The following is a 21476-nucleotide window of genomic DNA, read 5'->3' as shown; positions in this document are numbered from 1 at the left end:
CATTGGTGCAGTACTTCACTGAATCTCCCACCCTCTGACTCCAAAGTGACTGCTGCCAGTTGGAATCTAAGTGATTTTCAAAAAGAAATGAAACCACCAAACTGATCAAGAAGCTTCTGTACTTGCAGTGGTTTTAATCTTTTCTTTTTCTTGTGTAGGCTGTCCAGAATCTGATTGTTCTTGCTCGCGAAGATGCTGGGGCTGAAAGGATTTTTCGCAGTGATGGAGCACGTCTCCTTCAGAAAATGCTGGACACGGGGAACGTGGATGTTATGCTGGCTTCACTACGCACACTGGTTGGACTGTGCTCAGGTCACCAATCTCGGGTTAGTCAGAGAGGGAAAAATTGGAGAGGAATAGATTCCCCTTGATTCCTCTTGATTGGATGAATGTCCTTGATGTTGGACTCTTGCTCCATAGAGCCACCTGATAGTGTGCGACTTCAAGCACATTGTGAATGAATGTTGGTAAAACAAAACTGAATGGGAAATGTTGAAACAAAATGATGACAAGTGGAACCCAAAAACAAGTTACGTTTTTGTAGTGAAAGTTTCCAGAGTGGTTGTTATCAAATCCGTCCCAGGCTAGTTTATGAAAGGTTTTTAATACAGTGACTTCATTACCTTCATCCCTCAGGATCAAGAATGACTGTATCAACCTCATAGAAGTTTATAAAATGATGAGGTGAGTAGATAGGGTAGATAGTCACAGTTATTTTACCGGGATAGGGGAATCTAAAACTAGAGGGCATGGGTTTAAGGTGAGAGGGGAAAGATTTAAAGGGGATCTGAGGAGCAAGTTTTTCACACAGGGTAGTGGGTATGCGGAACGAGCTGCCAGAGGAGTTGGTAGAGGCAGGTGCGATTCCAGCATTTAAAGGACATTTGGATAAGAAAGGTTTAGAGTGATATGGGCCAAGTACAGGCAAATAGGATTACTGTAGATAGACATCTTGTTCGGCATGGACGAGTTGGGCCGAAGGGCCTGTTTCTGTGCTATATAACTCAATGCATCTGCCTTTAAATTTCTGGTGCAATTTGCAGTCAATCTTCCAGCAACAGTGGCTGCAGAATGTTCTGTAGTACTTGTACAATATCTGAAGTGCATCCAATTTAAGGCAATCTCTGGATTTTGGAACAGAAAGGTTCATTTATATAGTATCTTGCTATTCATCTGAAAGATTAAAAGTTTTGATGTCTGTTTGTAGGCAACAATGATTTTGTACACAGTAGGAATGGAGAGGCTCTGCAATGTGATGGGCAATGACCACGAACAGGTCTCCCTGGCAACGTGCAATGTCCTGCAGAGTATTTTCGATTCATTGAAAGGTGGAATAAAAGGTGCTGTTCGAGGGAAGGAGGAAGCTGTGGTTCTTGGTAAGTGTTCTGTGCTTGCAGGAATGATTTCCATTTCCTTCGTATTGAAGCTTCACTGTCAGTATCTGCAATGGCCATACTGTTTTAGTGGAGTAATTGGCATTAAATTTTGGGAGTGCGTCACTTTTGTATGTAATTCCCTGCAGTATGTAGATATGTAGGGTGCAGGGCTCATTCTCCTGGAGTTTGAGTATGTATCATGGAATGGTTGAACCATCGAACAGAAACATGGGAAGTGGGAGCCGAGCAAACCATTCAGCTTTCAACCCTGCCTGCACCATTCAACACAATCATGTCTGATCATCCACTTAACTACACTGTTCCTATCTTCTCTCCTTACTCCTTGATCCCTTAACCTTTAAATATATTCAGGAGGAAGATATATTTTATTAATGATTTTTGCCTCTAGTGCTTTCTGTGATAGAGGATTCCACTGATTCACCACCCTCTGAGTGAAGAAATGTTTCCAGCTCTGTTCTGAATGGCATACTGCATCCTGAGGCTGTGACCCTGATTCTGGACTCTCTAGACTTCAGGAACATCCTCCATGTATCTAGTATATCTAGTCCTGTAGAATTGCAGAGGTTTCTGTGAGATCCCCTCTCATTCTTCTATAGTTGCAGTGAATCGAGGCCTCACCAACACTATCTGCTGCCATCCCAGGAATCAGTCTCCTATGACAAGGACGTCCTTCCTCAGATAAGGATCCCGAAGCTGCACTTACTTTTCTGTGCTTGGTCTCCCCAACGCCCTGCACAGCTGCAGAAAGACATCCTTGCTGCTACTCAAATCCTCTTGCAATGAAGGCCAGCGCGCCATTTGCCTTTCCAACTGCCGGTCACACCTGAACGCTTGCCTTCAGTGTACGAGGTCCTCAAGGTCTTGTTGCAACTTCCCTTTTCCCAGTTATCACCATTCAGATAATAGTCTATCTGTCTGTTTTTAAAACCAGCGTGGATATCCTCACATTTGTAATATCATGAAGGGCATAGACAGGGTGAAAGCATGCAGTCTTTTTCCCAGGGAAGGGATGCTCAAAACCAAGAGGGCATAGGTTTAACATCAGAGGTGATGGATTTGGAAAGGGATATCAGGAGGAGCTCCTTCACACAAAGGGTGGTGCATATTTGGAACGAGCTGCCAGAAATAGTGGTTGATGCGGCACATTAGCAACATTTTAAAAGCCACCTAGATAAATACATGGAAAGGAGAGGTTTAGAGGGCTATGGGGCCAAATGCGGGCAGATGGGACTAGCTTGCTGGGCAACACAGTCGGCATAGACAAGTTGGGCTGAAGGGCCTGTTTCCGTGCTGAATGACTCTGTGACTCTTACCCATAGTAAACTGCATCTTTCATAAATTTGCCCACTCACCCAACTTGTCCAAATCACATTGGAGTCTCTTTGCACCCTGCTCATGGCTCACACTCCCCTTCCCCACCCTCCCCTTCCCCACCCTCCCCTTCCCCACCTCCCCTTCCCCACCTCCCCTTCCCCACCTCCCCTTCACCTCCCCTCCCTCCCTTCCCCACCTCCCTTCCTCCACCTCCCCTTCCCCACCTCCCCTTCCCCACCTCCTCTTCCCACCTCCCCTCTTCCCCCCCCCATGCACCCAGCTTTGTGTTGTCTGCAAACATAGATGTTACATTCGGTTCCTCATCCAAGTCATTGATATATATCATGAATGGCAGGGGCTCAGGCCGCTGATCCTGCAGAACCCCACTCATCACTGCCTGTCACACAGAGGAAGGCTCATTGGTGTCTATCAACCAAATTGCAATCCATGCCAATATATAATCCCCAGCCCCATGTGCTTCAGATTTGCACACTAATCCCCCATGTGGTGCAATATCAAAAACCTTGTTATCTATTCTACTTGTTACACTCAGTGGATTTCCCCTTCAAGAACCCATGCTGACTTTGGTCCAGTCCCTTTAATGTTCTCCATGTGTTCTGTTAGTGCATCTTTTATAATAGATTGTAGCTTTTTTCCCCCACTACAGATGTTAAACCTCGCTGGTGTGTTAGCCCCTGGTCCCTTCCTCCCGTGCGACCCATCGCATCTGCACGTTGCCTGTCAGAACAACTCTCCACTTCCACCCATTGGCCATTTTGCCCTTACCCTGCAATTTTTTTCTCCACCATATATTTTATCTAATTCACCCTGGAAGGCCACAGCAGAACCTGCCTTCTGCCTCTGCAGGCTGTGCATTCTATACGCCAACCACACTCTGCGTACAAAACAAAATTCCTGCTGTCACTGTGAACCCTCTTCCCCTTTATTTTGTACCAGTTATCCATATCCACCCTGTCCAGACCCCTTAATGTTTTATATACTTTTATCTATTCCTAATCTTCTCTTCAAAGAAAACAGTCCCGGCCTCTCTAATCTATCCTTGTAACTGTAATCGCTCAACCCAGGAACCACTCTCATAACTCCCTTCTGGACCCTTTCTAATGGCTTCACCATCTTTCTAATAACACAATGCTCAGAATTGAACACAGTGTTCCAGCTGAGGTTCGATATGTGTGTTTTACAAAGCTTTAGGATGACTTCCCGCTTTACTCTCTACGCCTACATTAATAAAGCACAGAATTGTGTATGCTTTATCAACCACATTCTCAGCCTGCCCTGCTACTTTCAATCATTTATGCAATATATCCCTCTGCACCCCTTTTACAACAGTCTCCTTTTTTCTGTATTATCTCTACTCATTCTTCCCACAAAAATGCATCATCACACAGTTCTCCGCATAAAACTTCACTGGCCGCACGTCTACCCATTCTTCCAGCCTATTTGTATCCTGCTGTGATAGATATTTCCCCTCTTTGTAGTTCACAACACTGCCAAGTTTTGTGTCATCTTGCAGATTTAGAATTGTGTCTTACGCCCCCAGGTCTGAGTCATATTATTGATCAGAAAAGCAACATGCAATCTTTAAATGAAGCTCTCTTAAAGTGGTTAAAGCGTCCCAAGGTACTTTACAGGAATGTCATTGAATAAAATTTGACGTTCACCTGAGTGAAATACAAGGAAACAAGATTAGAAATCTTGATTGAAGAAATAGGTTTGAAAAAAAGGGGGTCCAAGTATTTAGAAGGAATCCCTGAGCTTAGGGCTTTGGCAGTTAAAGGCATGGCCATCATTTGTGGAACAAACAAAATTGAAGATGTGCAGAAGTTAGAATTGGAAGTGCCTGGAGGATAGTTGGGCCACTGAAGGCTGCAGTGCTGTCCATGAAGGGATTTGAAGTTGAGAATTCTGAGGTCGAGGCATCACTGGACTGAGAGCTGATACATGGTCTGCAAGCTGTGATATAAAGAAATGAGTTGTAAGGTTGGGCCAGGAGATCTTTGAATGAACTTTTTGAAAGATTGGGGCTCAAATATGTCCGTTCCCTTGGTACTACAAGCAGTATAATGAAAATTGACAATTGGTCTTTGACCTTTAGATCCCATAAAGGAGCTGAAAACGATGGTGCACCAGCTAATAGAGATGTTGATTCAGCGTGACGTCTCTTCACATGGCCGAGAAAATGCCATTAACCTCCTGATTAAAACGTCCCACGTAAATCCTTACGGGATCCAAACAACTCCATGACGATTTGGGTCATTGATCAGGGTAAGTCGGAACAAAAGGAATTGGATTTTAGATTGTAAATGAAGTCAGTCTCCGGCAAAGAAGCTTGGGGACGTTGCTTAAATGCATATTACTGTCAATTTCCAGATTTCTTGAGTTATTGTTACTAACAGGTCCTGGTGTCCTGATTTAGGATTTACTTATTGACACAGCATCTATGTTAAAACAGCTCCTTACCAGCCACATAAAACTCCAAACAGGATAAACAGTGACTGAAAAATCAGCAGATAGAGATTCATGAATTTCACATCATATAAGTCGGTCACTGTAAATCTGATTCTGATAAGATTCTGATTTAAAAGAAAAATAAATAATGTCGGGAGCAATTAGCAGATCAGAGTGTATCTAGGGAAGAGTGACATGGAGTTAACTACTTGCGTTGACAACCTGTTGGCAAAACAGATATGAGCTTTGACAGCTCAACCATCTGGGCTCAGCGGTGGCTTGTGGAAACCGCTGTCCTGATCCCAGAATGGTTTAATGGGCGTGGGGGGGAAGTTGGTTGAGAGAATTGGTGAACACTATTTAAAACCAAATGCCCAAGAGAGAAACCTGCAAAAAATGTAGTTCTGACTGTAGTGAACTATTGAGTGAGTAGATAGGCATCAGCTAGCTTTCAAAGACATTTTAATACCTACCCAAATCCAACAGATCTGTGAGTGGGGAGTTGCCCATGAGGCCAGGGCTTGTCTGGGTAGATTCCCATTGCAAACTATGGAGAGGTTATTCAGCCACTTGCCCGCCAAAATGTGATTATAAACTGGCGTTGCTCTCAGATCTGCTTGAGGCATGTGATGTAAGGGAGCATTTGGCATTGCTTCACAGTAGGTGCTGTATAATTCACTCATAGACTTCCATTCAGCCCAGAAAGTCTGTATTATGCTGTGCACAAAACTCCTTCACTCTTGCTTCAGCTCAACCCTGACATACCTAATAGTCTCCTGTCTGCACCTTAGGAATGAAGAAGATTCTAGAAGTGGCTGGGACAGTATCTGAAATTCCTGACAGCCTTCCAGTCACAGACAGTGGTCGGATGAGTGTGTCAGTGCTGCTGAACAAACTCTACGATGATCTCAAATGTGATGCAGAGCGAGAAGCCTTTCACAAACTCTGTGAGGACTATGTCAGGTAGGAGCCAGAGTACCAATGATAAATACATGTTTTTGGAGCTGAAAGAGTCCTGGTTTCCAGCCCCTGACCTTTGCTGAGGTCAATTTATTTCCCCTCAAATTGCACTGTGTACACTACAATAATGATTAACGTTCTGGTTCACAGAAGGAGAAATAACAGCCACAGTTCCCATTCCCATTCCCTGTTCAGTGATTTCTTTTGAAAGAGAGAATAGTAGGACTCGTTTTCTCACTGATGAACACTCATCGTTGTTTCAAATCTCTTCCATTCCTGCAATTTCTTCCAGTCTTGTAACCCTCTCGGGTCTCTGAGCTGCTTCAGTTCTGACATCCTTACATTTACTCACTCTATCACTGGTGGCTGTGTCTTCAGACGCCAAGGCCCAAATCTCTGAAGCTCTCACCCTGAACTCCCTAATAAGTTGCAGGGCTACAGGGAAATGAGAAGGGGAATGGGACCCAGTGGCCCTCTGTGTTGTAATCCATATTTCAATACTTTGGACAAACTTTTGGTTATCTGCCCTAATAACTCCTGAAGCAGGGCGTTAAATTTTGTTTGAAGATGTTTCTGTGGAGTGCCTTTGGGTATTTTGCTGCGTTGAAGGTGCAATACAAATAGAATAGTTGCTTAAACTTGATATGAATTATGATCCTGTGGGTGATTAACGGGAGTATAACTGACACGCAGGGCAGTTCATGGTGAAAGGCAGCAGCATTAAGGAGAGGAGAGCAAATTAAAAAAAAAATGATTGTGAGAAGCTGTTGAGTGATTATACTGAGGTATTCATTTGTTTGCATGCCTCACATTGGACTCCCAAAATAGATGCTTTGTTCCAAACTCTCTCATGGGATGAGATTACCGGACTGACAGAGGAAAAGATTCAAGGATGTTGTCTTGGTCTCCTTGAAGAAAAGCAAGATGCCCACTGACTTCTGGGAGCCTCTGGACTGTGACTGCTCAAAGTGCAGACGGAGCATTCAGGATGGTATTGTGAACCTCAAGGCCATGCATCAGGAGCTCACAGAAGCCCTGTGTAAGCGGACGATGAAGTGTACCGTCTCGCAAACTCCCTCCAGCCCAACCTGTTAACCACCTCCTGCCCTCCATGTGGAAGAGTCTGCAGTTCCCACATTGGCCTCATTAACCACCTTGCAACCCACAAAACAGGAGTGGATGGGGGTCATCCTCAATCCCACGGGACTGCCTAAGAAAAAGAAAAGTAATTTGGGATGTGAATCATAGTGGTCCACCCTTGCAAAGCAAACTAGATTAACAGATCATACTGGTGAAGGTTCCCAGGGTACCAAAGTTCTTTGCTTTTTTTGAAGTCTTTCTTTGACCTGCAGCAAAAGCTTTGCTTCAAACACTAAAATCTAGTTTGATTTCCTCAGAAGGATGACTGAGGGAATGGTCACACTGCTTGGTGTCATGGCTGGGTGCGGGTCTCACACCAATGAAGAGATCCTGATCTGGAACAAATAATAACTGTTTATTTTTAATATTGGAAATTTCTTCTGTGCAGGGGCCGCTTCGAGTCTCCGGGGATGGATGGAAAGCTGCAGGCTGTCCAGACTGTATCCACCTTGCTTCAGGGGCCCTCAGACGTTGGAAACCGTGTGCTGGAGATGAGTGGTATTTTGGAATGCATGATTGCTCTGTGTAGTTCAGAGCGGGAGCTCGACCAGCTGATTGCCGTGGAAGCACTGATCCATGCTGCAGGCAAATCAAAGAGGGCTTCTTTCATCACTGCCAACGGCGTGACCCTACTGAAGGACATCTACAAGAAGAATGAGAGTGATCAAATCAAGATTCGAGCACTGGTGGTAGGTTGAAGCTAGTTCAGTGGGTGAAAAGTCAAGGAAATGGTTGGCAGATTTGACAAAAAGTTTATGAGACACTGTTTGCTCCATCTTGCTTGTGCTTCTCAGAGAAACCTAGTCTATTGAGTTGGTGATTTAGTGAGTAAAGAAAGTGTATAAACTGATTAATCAGTGAGCTAGTCACCCCCTGGGTGGCAAAAAGATGTCTCGGTTTAATGAGGATTGTTGCTTTAGTACAGGTCCTGTCCAATCTTTGATCCATGACCAGTATCACTGACTAGAATACATGGTATTCTCAGTCTGTTGTTTATGGGAACTTGCTGTATACAGATTGGTTCTCACCCATATTACTACAGTGACTGTGAGTACATTTTCAAATAAAAATACTTCAGTAACTGTAGAGAGGTTTGGAATATCCTGCGATACAAGAGGCCCTGTTTCAATGCATGTCTGTTTAATATTGAGTTGTGTATTTGTCTCTGTCATGTTTGTCTGCAATACCCCTTGTATTTTAGTAACATCTAAGACCTGATTCTAGATTTGTCTTGGAACAAGGACCAGTCGCTCTGTTCTGATGAACCAGTACAGAGGGAAGGGTGTGAACATGATAGAAAATTAGATTTCTGTTGATGTTGAGCAAGGGCTTTGAACGAAGTATTGTCCCTACCTTGAGATCTTCCTCAGTTCTGTGCCCTGCGATTAGTAAAGCACCATTCTGTGCATTGCAGAGCTCTGGTACATGGAGGACTGTTTGATTCTTGCCCCTGCCTTCCATAGACGGGACACTGCCACTGCCCTGCTTTCATTTGTGGATGTTGAGCCCATGGATTACCTGATGTATTTCCTGTTTTCAGGGTCTGTGCAAGGTGGGGTCAGCAGGAGGAACAGACTGCAGCATGAAGCAGTTTGCTGAAGGGTCAACCTGCAAATTGGCGAAACAGTGCCGGAGGTAAGTTGGCTTCTGACACTGTAGCCCATGTGATACAGTGCACCAGTTACAGGAGTGAAAGAGCGCTGACACTCACAACAGATTAATCACTTTTTTTTTACATATTTTTCATGCTTGTTGAGGTATAGGATACAGTGTAGAGTGGAGGGTAGAACTTCTCATTTTAGACACCTGGCACAGTGGAGATCCAGCAGAGTTCCAGCGACCCAGGTTCAGTCCCGACTTCCTGTGCTCTATGTCTGGAGTTTGCACGTTTTCCCTGTCACTGCACGGATTTCCTCTGGATGCTCCAGGTTCCACCCACATCCCTAAGATGTGTAGATGATTAAATTTAGTTTAAGGGGAATTTCAAGGCATTTTAGGATCAAGAGAGTGGCTCGGGAAAGGGTAGGTCCGCTCAAGGACAAAGGAGGGGATTTATGCCCAATGCTAGAGGAAGTGGGTGAGGTTCTAAATGAAAACTTTCCAAGGAGAAGGACATGGATGATAGTGAGGTCAGGGAGGGGTATATTGATATCAAGAAGAAGGAGGGGCTCTTGGAAAAACATTAAGGTGCTTGTCCCCGGAGCCTGATGGGATTTATCCCAGGATACTGAAGGAAGTGATGGAAGTGATTGCTGGGGCCTTAACAGTGACCTTTGTATCCTCTAACCACAGGTGAGGTTGGAGAATAGCCAGTGTTGTTCCTTTGTTTAAGAAGGACAACAGGGACAAACCAGTAATTTAAAGGCCGGTGACCTTACGTCAGTGCTGGGGAAATTACTGGAGAAGATTCTTGGGGAGAGGATTTACTCGCATTTGGAAAAGCATGGACATTAGGGATAATCAGCATGGATTTATGTGGGGGAGGTCCTATTTGATTTGATCGAGTCTTTTGCGGATGACATGAAATTAAGAGTTGTTGATTGTGAAGAAAGTTATCGTAGATTACAGGGGGATCTTGATCAGTTAGGGAAGTGGGCCGAGGAGTGGCAAATGGATTTCAATACAGGTAAGTGTGAGGTGATGCATTTTGGAAAGTCAAACCAGCGTAGGACTTGTAGGATGAATGGTGGGGCACTAGGGAGTGTAATGGAACAGAGGGACCTAGGAGTACAAGTGCAGAGTTCACTGAAAGTGGCGTCACAGGTAGACAGGGTGGTGAAAATGGCGTATAGCACGCTGGCCTTCATCAGTCTGGGCATTGAGTACAGGAATTGGGACATTTTGTTGCAGTTATATCAGTTGTTGGTAAGGCTGCACTTGGAGTACTGTGTACAGTTTTGGTCACCTTGTTATAGGAAAGGCGTGGTTAAACTGGGAAAAGTGCAGAAAAGATTTACGAGGATATTGCCAGGACTAGAGGGCAGAGTTATAGGGAGAGGTTGGCCAGGCTGGGTCTTTATTCCCTGGAACGTAGGAGAATGAGTGGTGATTTTACAGAGGTTTATAAATCATAAGGGGCATAGATAAGGTGGATAGTCTTTTCCCCAGGGTAGGGGAGTCCAAACCTAGGGGCCATAGATTTAGGGTGAGAGGGGAAAGATTTAAAAGGGACCTGAGGGGCAACTTTTTCACGTAGAGGGGTGTGAGTATATGGAACGAGCTGCCAGAGGAAGTGGGTGAAGTAGGTACAACAGGATCAGTTAAGAAGCACTTGGATAGGTACATGGAGGGGTGGGGCTTGGAGGGATATGGGCTGAACGCAGGAAATTGGGACTAGCTGAGTGGGCACCGTGGTCAGCATTGACTGGTTGGGCCGAAGGGTCTATATCCGTGCTGTTTTGCTCTGTGACTATGACTCCGTGCTGGGGACCTCTATTGTTTGTAATGTATATTAATGATTTGGATGAAAATGGTGATCTGTAATTTTACAGATGATAAAAGAAATTTTTGGAGTTGTGAAAAGAGAGACGGGATATCGTAGCACGCAGCAGGGAATAGATCAGTTGCAAATTTGGGTGGAGAAGTGGCAGATGGAGTTTAATCCTGACAATTGTGAGGTGATGCCTTTTTTTTGAGAAGTCAAATGAAAGAGAAAAGGGTGGATGTTTTACAAGGCTGCTTCTGATCTCACTGTGGATTTACCTTGCCCAGATGGTTGTGCAATGATTCAATTCAGTCCAGCACACGGCGCTGGGCGACGGAGGGGCTGGCCTATCTGACCTTTGACGCTGACGTAAAGGAGGAGTTTGTGGCCGATCAGCCTGCCGTGCATGCTATGTTTGAGCTGGCAAAGGTACGTCTCCAGTTTAATGACAGACACGGGAGGGTAGAATGTGCGTGTGGTTGGTGGTCTCCAGCTGTCCTAGCTGGATTGTTGGAGTGGACTGTAACCTGGTGAATGTTTAACTGTCGGAGGTGCTTGATGTGTTTGGCTCTCTGCAGTAATGGAGAACAAGTCCTCCAGCTGTGTTGTCACCTCAAGTCAGAACTTTATCAACCAGGCCAGTCATGTTGGGTCCAATTGGCCCATTCGATACACGGATTTGGAAGAGATATGTCACCAACATTCCCAGTCCTAATTGTTCTTTATCCGTCTCATTGGGAAATCTTCACATGCGCACATGGGTGTGGAGATGGACATTCAGTATTTAAATGAACATTGGATGACTGCTTCTTGGTGTGGAACAGGATGTACGCAGGTATAATGATCTCTTGCCTTTCTCCTTCCAGTCAGAAGATAAAACTGCCCTCTTTGCAGTTGCGTCCACCCTTGTAAACTGCACCAACAGCTACGACAAGGAAGCGCCCGACCCACAGCTACTGGAACTTGCTAAGTATGCCAAGCAGCACGTTCCGGAGGAGCACCCTAAGGTACGACACAATCGCTGTCCATGTTTCCAGGGAATGGCATGCCCCAGCCATTGTGCCTCAGAGCCAGAGGAGTGCACTTCAGCCCCACGCTCCTGATCTTCAGCCCCCAATGTGTGGAGGGGGTGGGTCGCTCAGGGGCTCTCGTGGTCGGTTTGCTCCTGGGCCTGCCCAAGGTGGCCATTCATGGGTCTAGGCGGCAGGCAGTTGAGCGTTGCCTGCCCCTCTCCCGGGGTTACATCCATGCCTGTGTGTCTCTGGAGAAGAAGCGCGCGGTATCCACAGGTGTAATGGGGGATTTCTGGGACTGGTGGGTGCCACAGGGGCTTGAGTGTGTTCTGGATAGTGATGACCGTTATAATTTGAAACCATAACTAGTGTGTATCATGTAGAACTGTAATATTGTATTAATATAATTCTGTAATCACTGAATCAGCCACCTTTAGAAAAGGTTAAAAGAAAAGAGCCAGAGGAGTCTGCAAACATGAGAGCCATTTGACTGCTCCTGCTTCTGCAACATTGAATGAGTTTGCCTCGATCTTGTACTTCCACTCTGATCCCTCTACCTTCTGATTCCCTCTGTGTCTAAAAGTCTGTTTTCTCAGCTTTGAACATACCTACTAATTGAGCATCCACGGCCCTTTGGGGTGCTGAATTCCAAATATTTTCAATGCTCTTGAGTTCATTATTGTTTGAAAAGCAACCAACAACCTGATCTAACTGCAGTGTTGAGTTTGGCGGTACATTCAGAGGCATCAGGAGTCATTTGTGTCTGCTTTATACATGTGTGTACAAGCATTGGTGTCTGATAAACAGATTACATCAAAACAGGAAGGCACTTTATGTCATGTTGCAGAATTGCTTACTCCTCTGCCATCTGCCTATCAGCATTCCACTTACACTTAAACTTTTCTATTATCCTTGGGAAGGAAAGGATTGCAACTCTTTGTCTTTCTGAGGATACAGAACTTGCATAGAGCAAGTGAAAAGATCCAAATGAACTGTAGAAACTACAAGAAGGGCTTGGGTTAATAGCACCTGATTGCATGTCACACATCTCAAAGCAGTAACTGGAGATGTAAGCTATTTTGACAGAGCCCATAAATAACAACGTAGTCAGTGACCAATTGATCTATTTCCGGCAGTGTAGAGTTATACAGCCAGTCTCTGCATGATGCACGTTACTGACAGTGGCTCTGTGGTTTGTATATTCATATTCGGGCTTGTCTTTGAGTCAGCTGGCTGTGCATTCAAGCTCCATGCCAGAGGCTTAAGAAGGTTGACACTGCAACTTCTGCTCTGAGGCGATGCTGCACAGTCAGAGTTGCTATCTTTTGGAAGAGAAATAGAAGAGGGGCTCTGTCTGCTCTCTTAAGTGAATGTAAAATACCCCAGGATGCTGTTTTGAAGAACCCATCGGGTCTAGATGAAATATGCTTCTGTTAAAAGAAGCAAGGTAGAAAACTGTAGAGGCTTTAACCATCATCATAGCATTGTTTAAAAAGAGAGGAATGGCTAAGTGGAATAATTGCTTAACCTCACTTTATTATTGGAAAAATTATTGGAATTAATTCTGAGTAACATTTATAGACTTCACTTAGAAAGGCACTGCTTAATTGAGGGATATCACCATATCACCATGGACTTGTTATGGGAAGGTGAAGTCTGACAAACAAAGAGTCGTTCAGAACAGTTTGTTTATAGTCTGTGTGAATTTTAGCAAGTCTGACCAGATCCCACCCCCACTGTATGCTGGTCAGAAAGGCAAGATTCAAAAGGACAGGAACATACTGGATCCAAAATTGTCTCAAAGGCAGTGAATGTTTTTGAGACTTGGATTCACAGTATTCAACTTCTTGCTTTTTGTTGAAGTTTTCAGTTGATAGAAAAAGTGGCAGTGTGCTTGACAGGAGGAAGAAAGTGTTGGACTGTACGGATGGTCTGGTGAATTGGGCAGCAAAGTAATAAGTGGAATTAAATCTGGAGAAGTATGAGGCAGTGGGTTGGGAGAGGTGCAACAATGCCGTGAAATGCGCAACAAGTGGGAAGATATTGAGTAGTGCAGGGGAGCAGAGTGACTTTGGAGTGTATGTCCACAGATCCTTAAAGGCACAGGACATGTATACAAAGTGGTTATGGGAGCTTGGCCTTATTAACCAAGGCATAGAATTTAAGAGCGGGAAGGTTGTACCAGAATTGTATACAATGCTAACAGGCCACAGACTGAGTATTGTGTATAATTCTGCTTACCACATTACAGGAAAGATATCACTGCACTGGACAGGTTGCAGAGGAGATTTACAAGGATGTCGCCAGGACTTGGAAAATTGCAGTTATAAGGAAAGGTTGGATAAACAGGGCTGTTTGCTTTGGAACTTAACAGGCTGAAGGGAAAGTTAATTGAGGGGTATAAAATCGACAGGCCCAGACAGTAATTAGGAAGGACCACTTTCCCATTAACTGATGGGATCAGAGGATTAGAGGGAAGATGAGAAAAGATCGTTTCACTCAGAGGTTTGGAATTCCCCACTTGACAGAATGATAGAGGCAGAAACCTTTCCCACATTTAAAAAGTATAGGCTGCTCACTTGAAGAGCTGTGGATTTAGTGCTGGAAACTGGGATTAAACTGGTTGCTCTTTCTCAACCAACATGGATCTGATGGGCTGAATGGCTGTCTCCTGTGATGTAAATATTCAGTGACTCTGTCCATTGTCCTGGGTTGATAATTATCCTTTAATCAACATCATCAAAAGAGACTGGTCAATATTCCATTGATATTTGTTACAGTTTGCTTGCACGGATTGGCTGCTGTGTTTCCTACAGCAGTGACTACTCAAAAAGTAATTCATTGTCTGTGAAGTGCATTGGTTGAGAAATCTTCTTTAGAAACTGTCAAAAACACACTGGTGTTTTTCTTTATGTGACTAATCCAGTTTAATTTTACTCATCACACCCTTTAAAAATCTACCTCGGGTATTTCATCTCTAACTTCTAATTTCATAACTCTTTAAATGTTCTTTTTAATGTTCTCTTACAACTATCTAACTTTTAAAGTAAAGATGTTTATGAGGTGAAATGGATGAGCAGAATTTGGGGAGAATACTGCGTGTGGACAGCTGCTTCCTGATTTCAATCTGGTGTGTGTTTGCAGAGAGCTTGCCAGTCCAGCTACCTTCCAAGCTAAAGGCCTTTCTCAATTTCCTGCTCCGTTCTTTTTGTGATGACCATAGTTTGTACCCTGAAAAAAAACACCTCACTTACCAAGTAAACCAATCTCTTAGTGTTAGTTGGGGATTATTTTCTTTAAAATTGTGGTTGCTAAGAAAACTGAAAGCAGATACAACAATACTGTGACACTTTCTGAATTGTAGGATAAACCCAAGTATGTGGGAAAACGGATTGGGAAGCTGCTGAAGGCAGGTGTGGTGTCAGCACTGGTGTGCATGACAAAGAGGGAGAGTCCAGCTCTGACTGATTCCTGTAAGGAGATGATTGCTCGGTGAGTGTGATCAACGGTTGTTACATAGGAAATATTTTCATGTTGTGACATGCACGAGAATGTAATGATTGTTTCATAGGCAGGCATAATTCATATATGGCCAAAAATTTATCTGAAGGCAAAATGTTGATCAGGATACCAGGAGAATGTCTTATTCTTTGAATAGTACAGTGGCACCTTAAGTCTGCCTGAGCCACTGCAACAGGTGGAGAGAACTTTTATCATGATTTGTTCTGCATTCTTTCTGATCCTTTCTCACATGAATCCTCCACATCTCAGAGATGTGCATCAACCAACCTAAAGTGAGCAGATTTATTAATAAAGTTAGCATTTCCTGGAATGGTACTCCCAACTCCCTGAGTACTTCAGGGGATGCTACTACTGTGAGAAATTCTGGACGTTGGCTTAAATACTGAAAGAAAAATGGTTCCTCTGACTGTGTGGCACTCCCTCGACCATACAGGGAGCAGGACTTGACCAAAACCTTGTGAATGAAGCTAATGTAAAACACAGCAGAAGCAGCATTTGCTAGCTGGCTGAGCAGATTATTGTGCAAACAGTACAGCTGATGTGGTCCTGGGTGGGCAAGGAGCAAAAATTTGACGTGATAACCAAACTCCAGCAGTGTTCCTGGAAACGCTTTGTGCCCTGACATGACTGTTGCCAATATGTGCCCAGGACCTTTGGTCTGGGAGTAGAATTCATTTTGGAAGGGCAAGCAGACGTGATCAGAGTTTCTCAGTGGATCAATTGTAAGTAATACCTTGAAATAATCCTTTAATCATGTCCATGTGTAATAGGAAAAATGCCAGAATTCATCTCTTTGAGAGGCTACCAGCCTTCCTATGGCTGTCAGTAATTTTACTGTGCAGAATAGCATTGAGCAGAGTCCCCACACATGGAAGCTGAGGAGCAGCCGACCATTCCGCTCTGCAGGACTGATGGTTCCATCCCCCTTTTGTATTTTAGAGTGTTCCTGGCTCTGGTGGAAGCTCCTGAAGATCGTGGAGTAGTGGTAGCTCAGGGAGGAGGGAAGGTGAGTAAACACCAAACACTTCAGGTTTTCTTCACTGGGTTGTGGGATTCTTGCTCATTTAGAAGAGTACATTGTGGGATAGGACAATGACGATGATGGTTAGAAGAAGATGGGCTGTCTGAGAATGTACCCTCTGGTGTTGGGAAACAATGCCACAATGAACCACAGTCGTGGTGTATCTTCCGTATGATGTGGTGATGAGTCCTCTGTTTGTAAAGGCCATTATAATGTGACCTAACTCTACCATCCCACAGCAGCCTTGATCTCTTCCTTCCAGTAAGGGTTTAAGGATAATTGGGAATTAAATAGAAATTGCAGCATAGAAATGGATATTTTATCCCAGTTGGTCCATGTCAGTGTTTATGCTGCACTATGACATCTTTGCCCTCTCTATCTCATGCTTTACGTACATCTTCCATTGCTTTCTCCTTCATGTGTTTCTTGTGCTTTCATCTAAATCAGATCATGTGATTTCCCCTCAAAGCTCCCTGTGAGTGCAGGTTGCCCATACACACCACAATGGGTAAATTTGATTGGAGACTCCCTTGTATTTACTGTCCTTGGGTTTGGACTCTTCCTGTGTGGAAATAGTTCTTCAGAGGAATGGCTGTGCCCAGCTGACAAGAGCAATGTCCAGTGTTAGCTGTACCACCGTCACTGTGACTGCGTTGTTGGTTTTGATGAACCTAACCTGGTGATCTTCTATTTCATTCCCACAGGCATTGCTCCCTCTGGCATCAGAAGGCACTGAGGTTGGTAAGACCAAGGCTGCCCAGGCACTGGCAAAGATCACAATCACCTCAAACCCGGAGATTGCTTTTCCTGGAGAGAGAGTAAGTGCAGGGGATTTACGTTCAAAGGTTTTTTATCTTTTGTACACCATTGGCTTCACATTTTTCACAATAAACCCACTTTTTCTCAACTTCAAAATATTCAGTATAAAATTTAATTTCATGTTTAATGGATAGGTCCCTGGACTCTCCCTGCCAGAACTGGGTTCAAATCCTGTGTAACAGAATGGACTCTCCTCTATCTGCACACAGTAAAGTTTCTATGTAAAATTAATTTGTGTATTTTATTGAGCTTTGAACATGAAACAACAGTGTAAAATGTTCCCTGATTCACACGTGTCTAAGGCTGGTGTCAAGGGTGTCACACTAATGTAATTGAGGATGCTCTACTGAGATTGGGGCTGAGCCATTGGAAATGGGTACAGATTAAACACTCTGCCTTTGCTCTTTGATTGCCCAGGTATATGAGGTAATCCGACCTCTCGTTAACCTCTTGCACCTCGATCGCACGGGCCTGCAGAACTTTGAGTCACTGATGGCATTAACCAATTTGGCTGGAATTAGTGAGAGGCTGCGGTAAGTGGCTGGGCAGTGATCGAGGGGCTGCTCCAGTAGTCCAGTGGATAAGCACATCCTCTTTATTAAATGGATAAATCTGCACCTTTATTGTCCTACTCTCGTAGCTGTTCCTATAATCATTACCCTTTGGGTTAAGATGTTTCTTTAAAGTTGACTATTTCCCCTGGACTGAATTTATGAATTCCTAAGATTGCATTGATTTCTCTTTCAACCAATAGATGAATTTTGTTATTGTGATTCTTTCTGTTGAATTATTTCTTCCACTGCCAGATGGTTGTGGAGTCTGTGTGAGTTTGTGCAGACTGAAGCAAGTCAAATATTACACCAGTTTACTTCAGACTGGTGTAATATTTGACCCACCGTGGAGTTTCAGGTTGTAGATCAGTGCTGTCACTGACTACCACTAAACCTCAATAACAACATCTGGGTACTCCGATTCCTCGACCCATCTGCTGTAGAAAACCCTCATCTATTTGTTAGGCTCCAGGCTGGTCTGTTGCAACAAACTGCTTCCCTCCTTTGTTCTACTCTTCGTAAATTGGAGGTTTGCTGCCTGTATTCTAACACAGAATCTCTTCACCATCACCACTGTGCTCACTGATCTATACTGGAAACCTCAATTTTAAAATTCTTTTTTTCAAATGCCTCAATGATTCTTTCCCTTCCTAGCATTGTCTCCAAACCCTATAACTCAGATTATTGCTCTCCAAAACTGGCCTCGCCATTATCCCTGAATTCAATCAACCCATTGTCTGCAACCAGAGTGTCATGTCTGGGAATTTCTTCCCTAAAGCTCTTCACTTCTCCCTTCTCCTTCAAGCTCCTTGTAATCCACCTCTACAAAGCTTTTGGTCATCTGCACTAACCTCTCCTTGCATGTCTTGGCTACAAAGTTTGTTTGATAGAGCCCCTGGGAAGCATCTCAGGATGTGGCAACCACAATAAAGGTTCTGTGTAAGTGAAAGCTGTTGTAGCCATAAACCTCATCACATTACGTGGAATTCCCCCAGGGCTAAGTGGATAATCCTCCCACCCCCCGCTCCCCCCCCCCCCCCCCCCCCCCAAAGCAAGCTGGTGTGTCTTCTGAGATTTTCTACTTGGATAATGGAGTGGCTTCTGAACCTACAATGGTTTGATTTGGCTGAGAGTGCTTTCATTAGGTCAAGGCTGATTAACCTCTTGACTTGTTTTTGTAGCCAGAAGATAATTAAGGAAAAAGCAATTCCAATGATTGAGAGCTACATGTTTGAAGATCACGAGATGATTCGATTGGCAGCTACGGAGTGCATGTGTAACATGGTTTTGAGTGAAAAGGTGTGTTATTGCTGGATGCACTCAGGTGCCGTAACAATGGGATCAATGGTTCTTGAGTCCCTACTGTGGGTAAATGGCCCATCATGGTATGGACTTCGGTGATGTGGGAGCCCCAGATACTGTCCCCACTCTGTGCTGACTCGGGTGATCTCATCCAGGAGAGGCAACTGGGACAACCAGACCTGCAGAGGGGAAAGCCATTCATAGTGCCCGGATCATTGTCCGGTGTTCCTGAATGAAAGTGTAGGGGTGTGGATGTTAGAATAGCAATCGTCATACAGAGCTTGATGAGGGAATGAGAACTGACCTGAATCGAATGAGTATTTTAATCCAAAGTCAACTTGCAAATACAAACAGAGAATATTGGAGATACTCAGTAGGTCAAACAGCATCTGTGGAGAGAGAAAAACAGGTAACGTTTAAGTTTTATGACCCTTTATCAGATCTGGAAAAGTCATCAACCCGAAACGCTGGTTTGGTTTCTCTCTCCACAGATGCTGCCTGACCTGCTGATTATCTCTGATGTTTTCTGCTTTTATTTCAGATTTCTACCATCTGCAGTTTTTCTTTGCTTTTTGGTAACCGGCTATAGATTGCTCCTTGGATTTTTGTTTTGTTGGGAAAGGAATATTTCTTTGCATCTGGCCAAATGTTTTATTGTTCTATTTGCATATTGTTTCAGGTGCAGGAGCTGTTTCTGGTGGAGAAGTCGGATCGGCTGAAGCTGTTGGTGTTGTACAGTGGTGAGGAGGACGAGAAGCTGAGGTGTGCAGCTGCAGGGGCTTTGGCTTTCCTGACATCACTGCAGCCAAAACTCTGCGTCAAGATGACGCAGGTGGTGAGTGTCTGAACACATCTTGCCTCTTCAATGTGCTGCCCTCCAGACTTAACCTTAACTTTTGCTTTCCCACCCCTATCTTCCCTCTCCAAGAAGAGAGTACTTTTTTTTCCAGTTGCAGTCACTGAGTTGTTATGGCAGAGAAGGAGGCCGGTTAGCCCACTGAGTACGTGACAACTCCGAGAATATTCTGCGCAGCCCCACTCACCTGGTCCTTCCCTGAAGTCTTGCATGTTATTTTACTTTGTGTCTATCCAGTTCTTGTTTCAAAGGCCTGTTGTCTTTGCTTCCACCTTCCCAACAGCAGAGTTCCAGATCATAACCACTCTCATTTAAAAATAAATCCTCCTCTTCCCTTTGTATCTTTTGCTTGTCAATTGAAATCTGCGTCCCTGAGTCTTGAATCATTTGCTAATGGCAACAGGTTCTCTTTTTCCTAAATATATCAGATATGTTCACCTCTGTGAAATCTCCGAACAGCCCAGCTTATCCGGCCATTCTGTGACTCCACACCCACTCCCAACGTTGTTCCTCCAACACAATCAAACTTGAATGGCTGTAAGTGATAAGCCACTGAAGGCTATGTTCTGTGAATGAATCATTTTTTAAAAAATTATAAACGAACCCACTGAACATCCTCTTTGAAAAGGAGTAGAGGGATACGGGTCTATTGCAGAAAAATGGAATTAATTTAGATAAGCATTACTGTCAGCATGGATGAGTTGGGCCAAAGAGCCTGTTTCTGTGCTGTATGGTTCAATGTCTCTATCCTGAGCCAAAATGGAGACCTGTCTAGTTAGTTCCCTACCAGTAAATCTGTTCTGCTGGTGAGAATTAAACACTGCCTCCGTGTTTGTGGCATCTTCATCTGTAGTGTGGAGTTGTAGAAAGCCTTCACTTCCTGGAGAAGCCACTAGGTGGGGCACCCAGTGATGAAGGGGTTTGAATATTAAAGGAACCCAGGGCTGGTGCAGAGCCACCTCTCTGGACAGACGGCAGGGTTGTAGTTGCCAGCTCTTGCAGATTTGAAGTAGGGTGGGGAAGCTGCAGTTCAGAAAATAAAGCACAGGATTCCTGATTTGTTAATTCACAGCCTCTTCTATTTATTAATGGAACACAAAACAAGGAGGTTACACATTAAGCCCCAGCTGGGTCAATGTTTAACTCCAGAAAGCTTTAGAAAAGTTATCCATGACATTTACTGGAACAGTACCAAGATGAGCCTCTTCGGTTGTGGATAAATAGGAAAGCTCTACTTGGAGCAAAGAGTCAACAGAGACGTTTAAAGTCATGAAAGGGTTTAAAAATGATAATGTTTCTGGTCACAAATGGCTTTGTCAACAACAAGCATAGATGCACTACCAGAGAAGTGACTGATCAGTTTCCTCAATGGTTCAGTCGTTGCTTAAGTGTCAAAAGTACCAGAGTTGAGAGGAGTAGAGTTTTTAAAAGTGGCAGTGATCAGTAATGTACAACCTGAGGAGATGTTTTAGTCGCAGTTTTCAAAAGGGGAATTGGATCCACAGTCAAAGGTGGAGGGGCTGAGTAGGTGGTGAAATTGCAGGGCCACAAGGAACGAAGTCTGAGAGGAGGTGTCGGGCTCAGAATAATTGGAGAAGTAGCATAGGCAAAATGGACTGACTGGCCTTCTACTGTGCTGCTTCAGGGCAGGAAGTTCCCAGGTTTTGTTACTTTCTGTGGCAAGCCAC

General features: G+C 44.2%; 1 protein-coding gene across 1 annotated transcript in view; it reads left to right on the top strand.

The window, feature by feature from the left end:
• Positions 1-21476, top strand: part of LOC127585228 (protein unc-45 homolog A-like) — a 30958-nt gene that overhangs the window by 7269 nt on the left and 2213 nt on the right. Inside the window, 15 exon segments of the mRNA XM_052042525.1 lie at positions 159-326; positions 1208-1376; positions 4828-4932; positions 4935-4997; positions 5972-6143; positions 7669-7969; positions 8821-8915; positions 10992-11133; positions 11571-11711; positions 15082-15209; positions 16179-16245; positions 16965-17078; positions 17497-17612; positions 18812-18929; positions 19612-19767. Of these exon segments, the coding sequence (XP_051898485.1) occupies positions 159-326; positions 1208-1376; positions 4828-4932; positions 4935-4997; positions 5972-6143; positions 7669-7969; positions 8821-8915; positions 10992-11133; positions 11571-11711; positions 15082-15209; positions 16179-16245; positions 16965-17078; positions 17497-17612; positions 18812-18929; positions 19612-19767 (2055 nt within the window).

The sequence above is a fragment of the Pristis pectinata genome, chromosome 32 (assembly GCF_009764475.1).
Source record: "Pristis pectinata isolate sPriPec2 chromosome 32, sPriPec2.1.pri, whole genome shotgun sequence".
Lineage (NCBI taxonomy): Eukaryota > Metazoa > Chordata > Chondrichthyes > Rhinopristiformes > Pristidae > Pristis > Pristis pectinata.
This window is presented reverse-complemented; position numbering and strand designations above follow the sequence as displayed.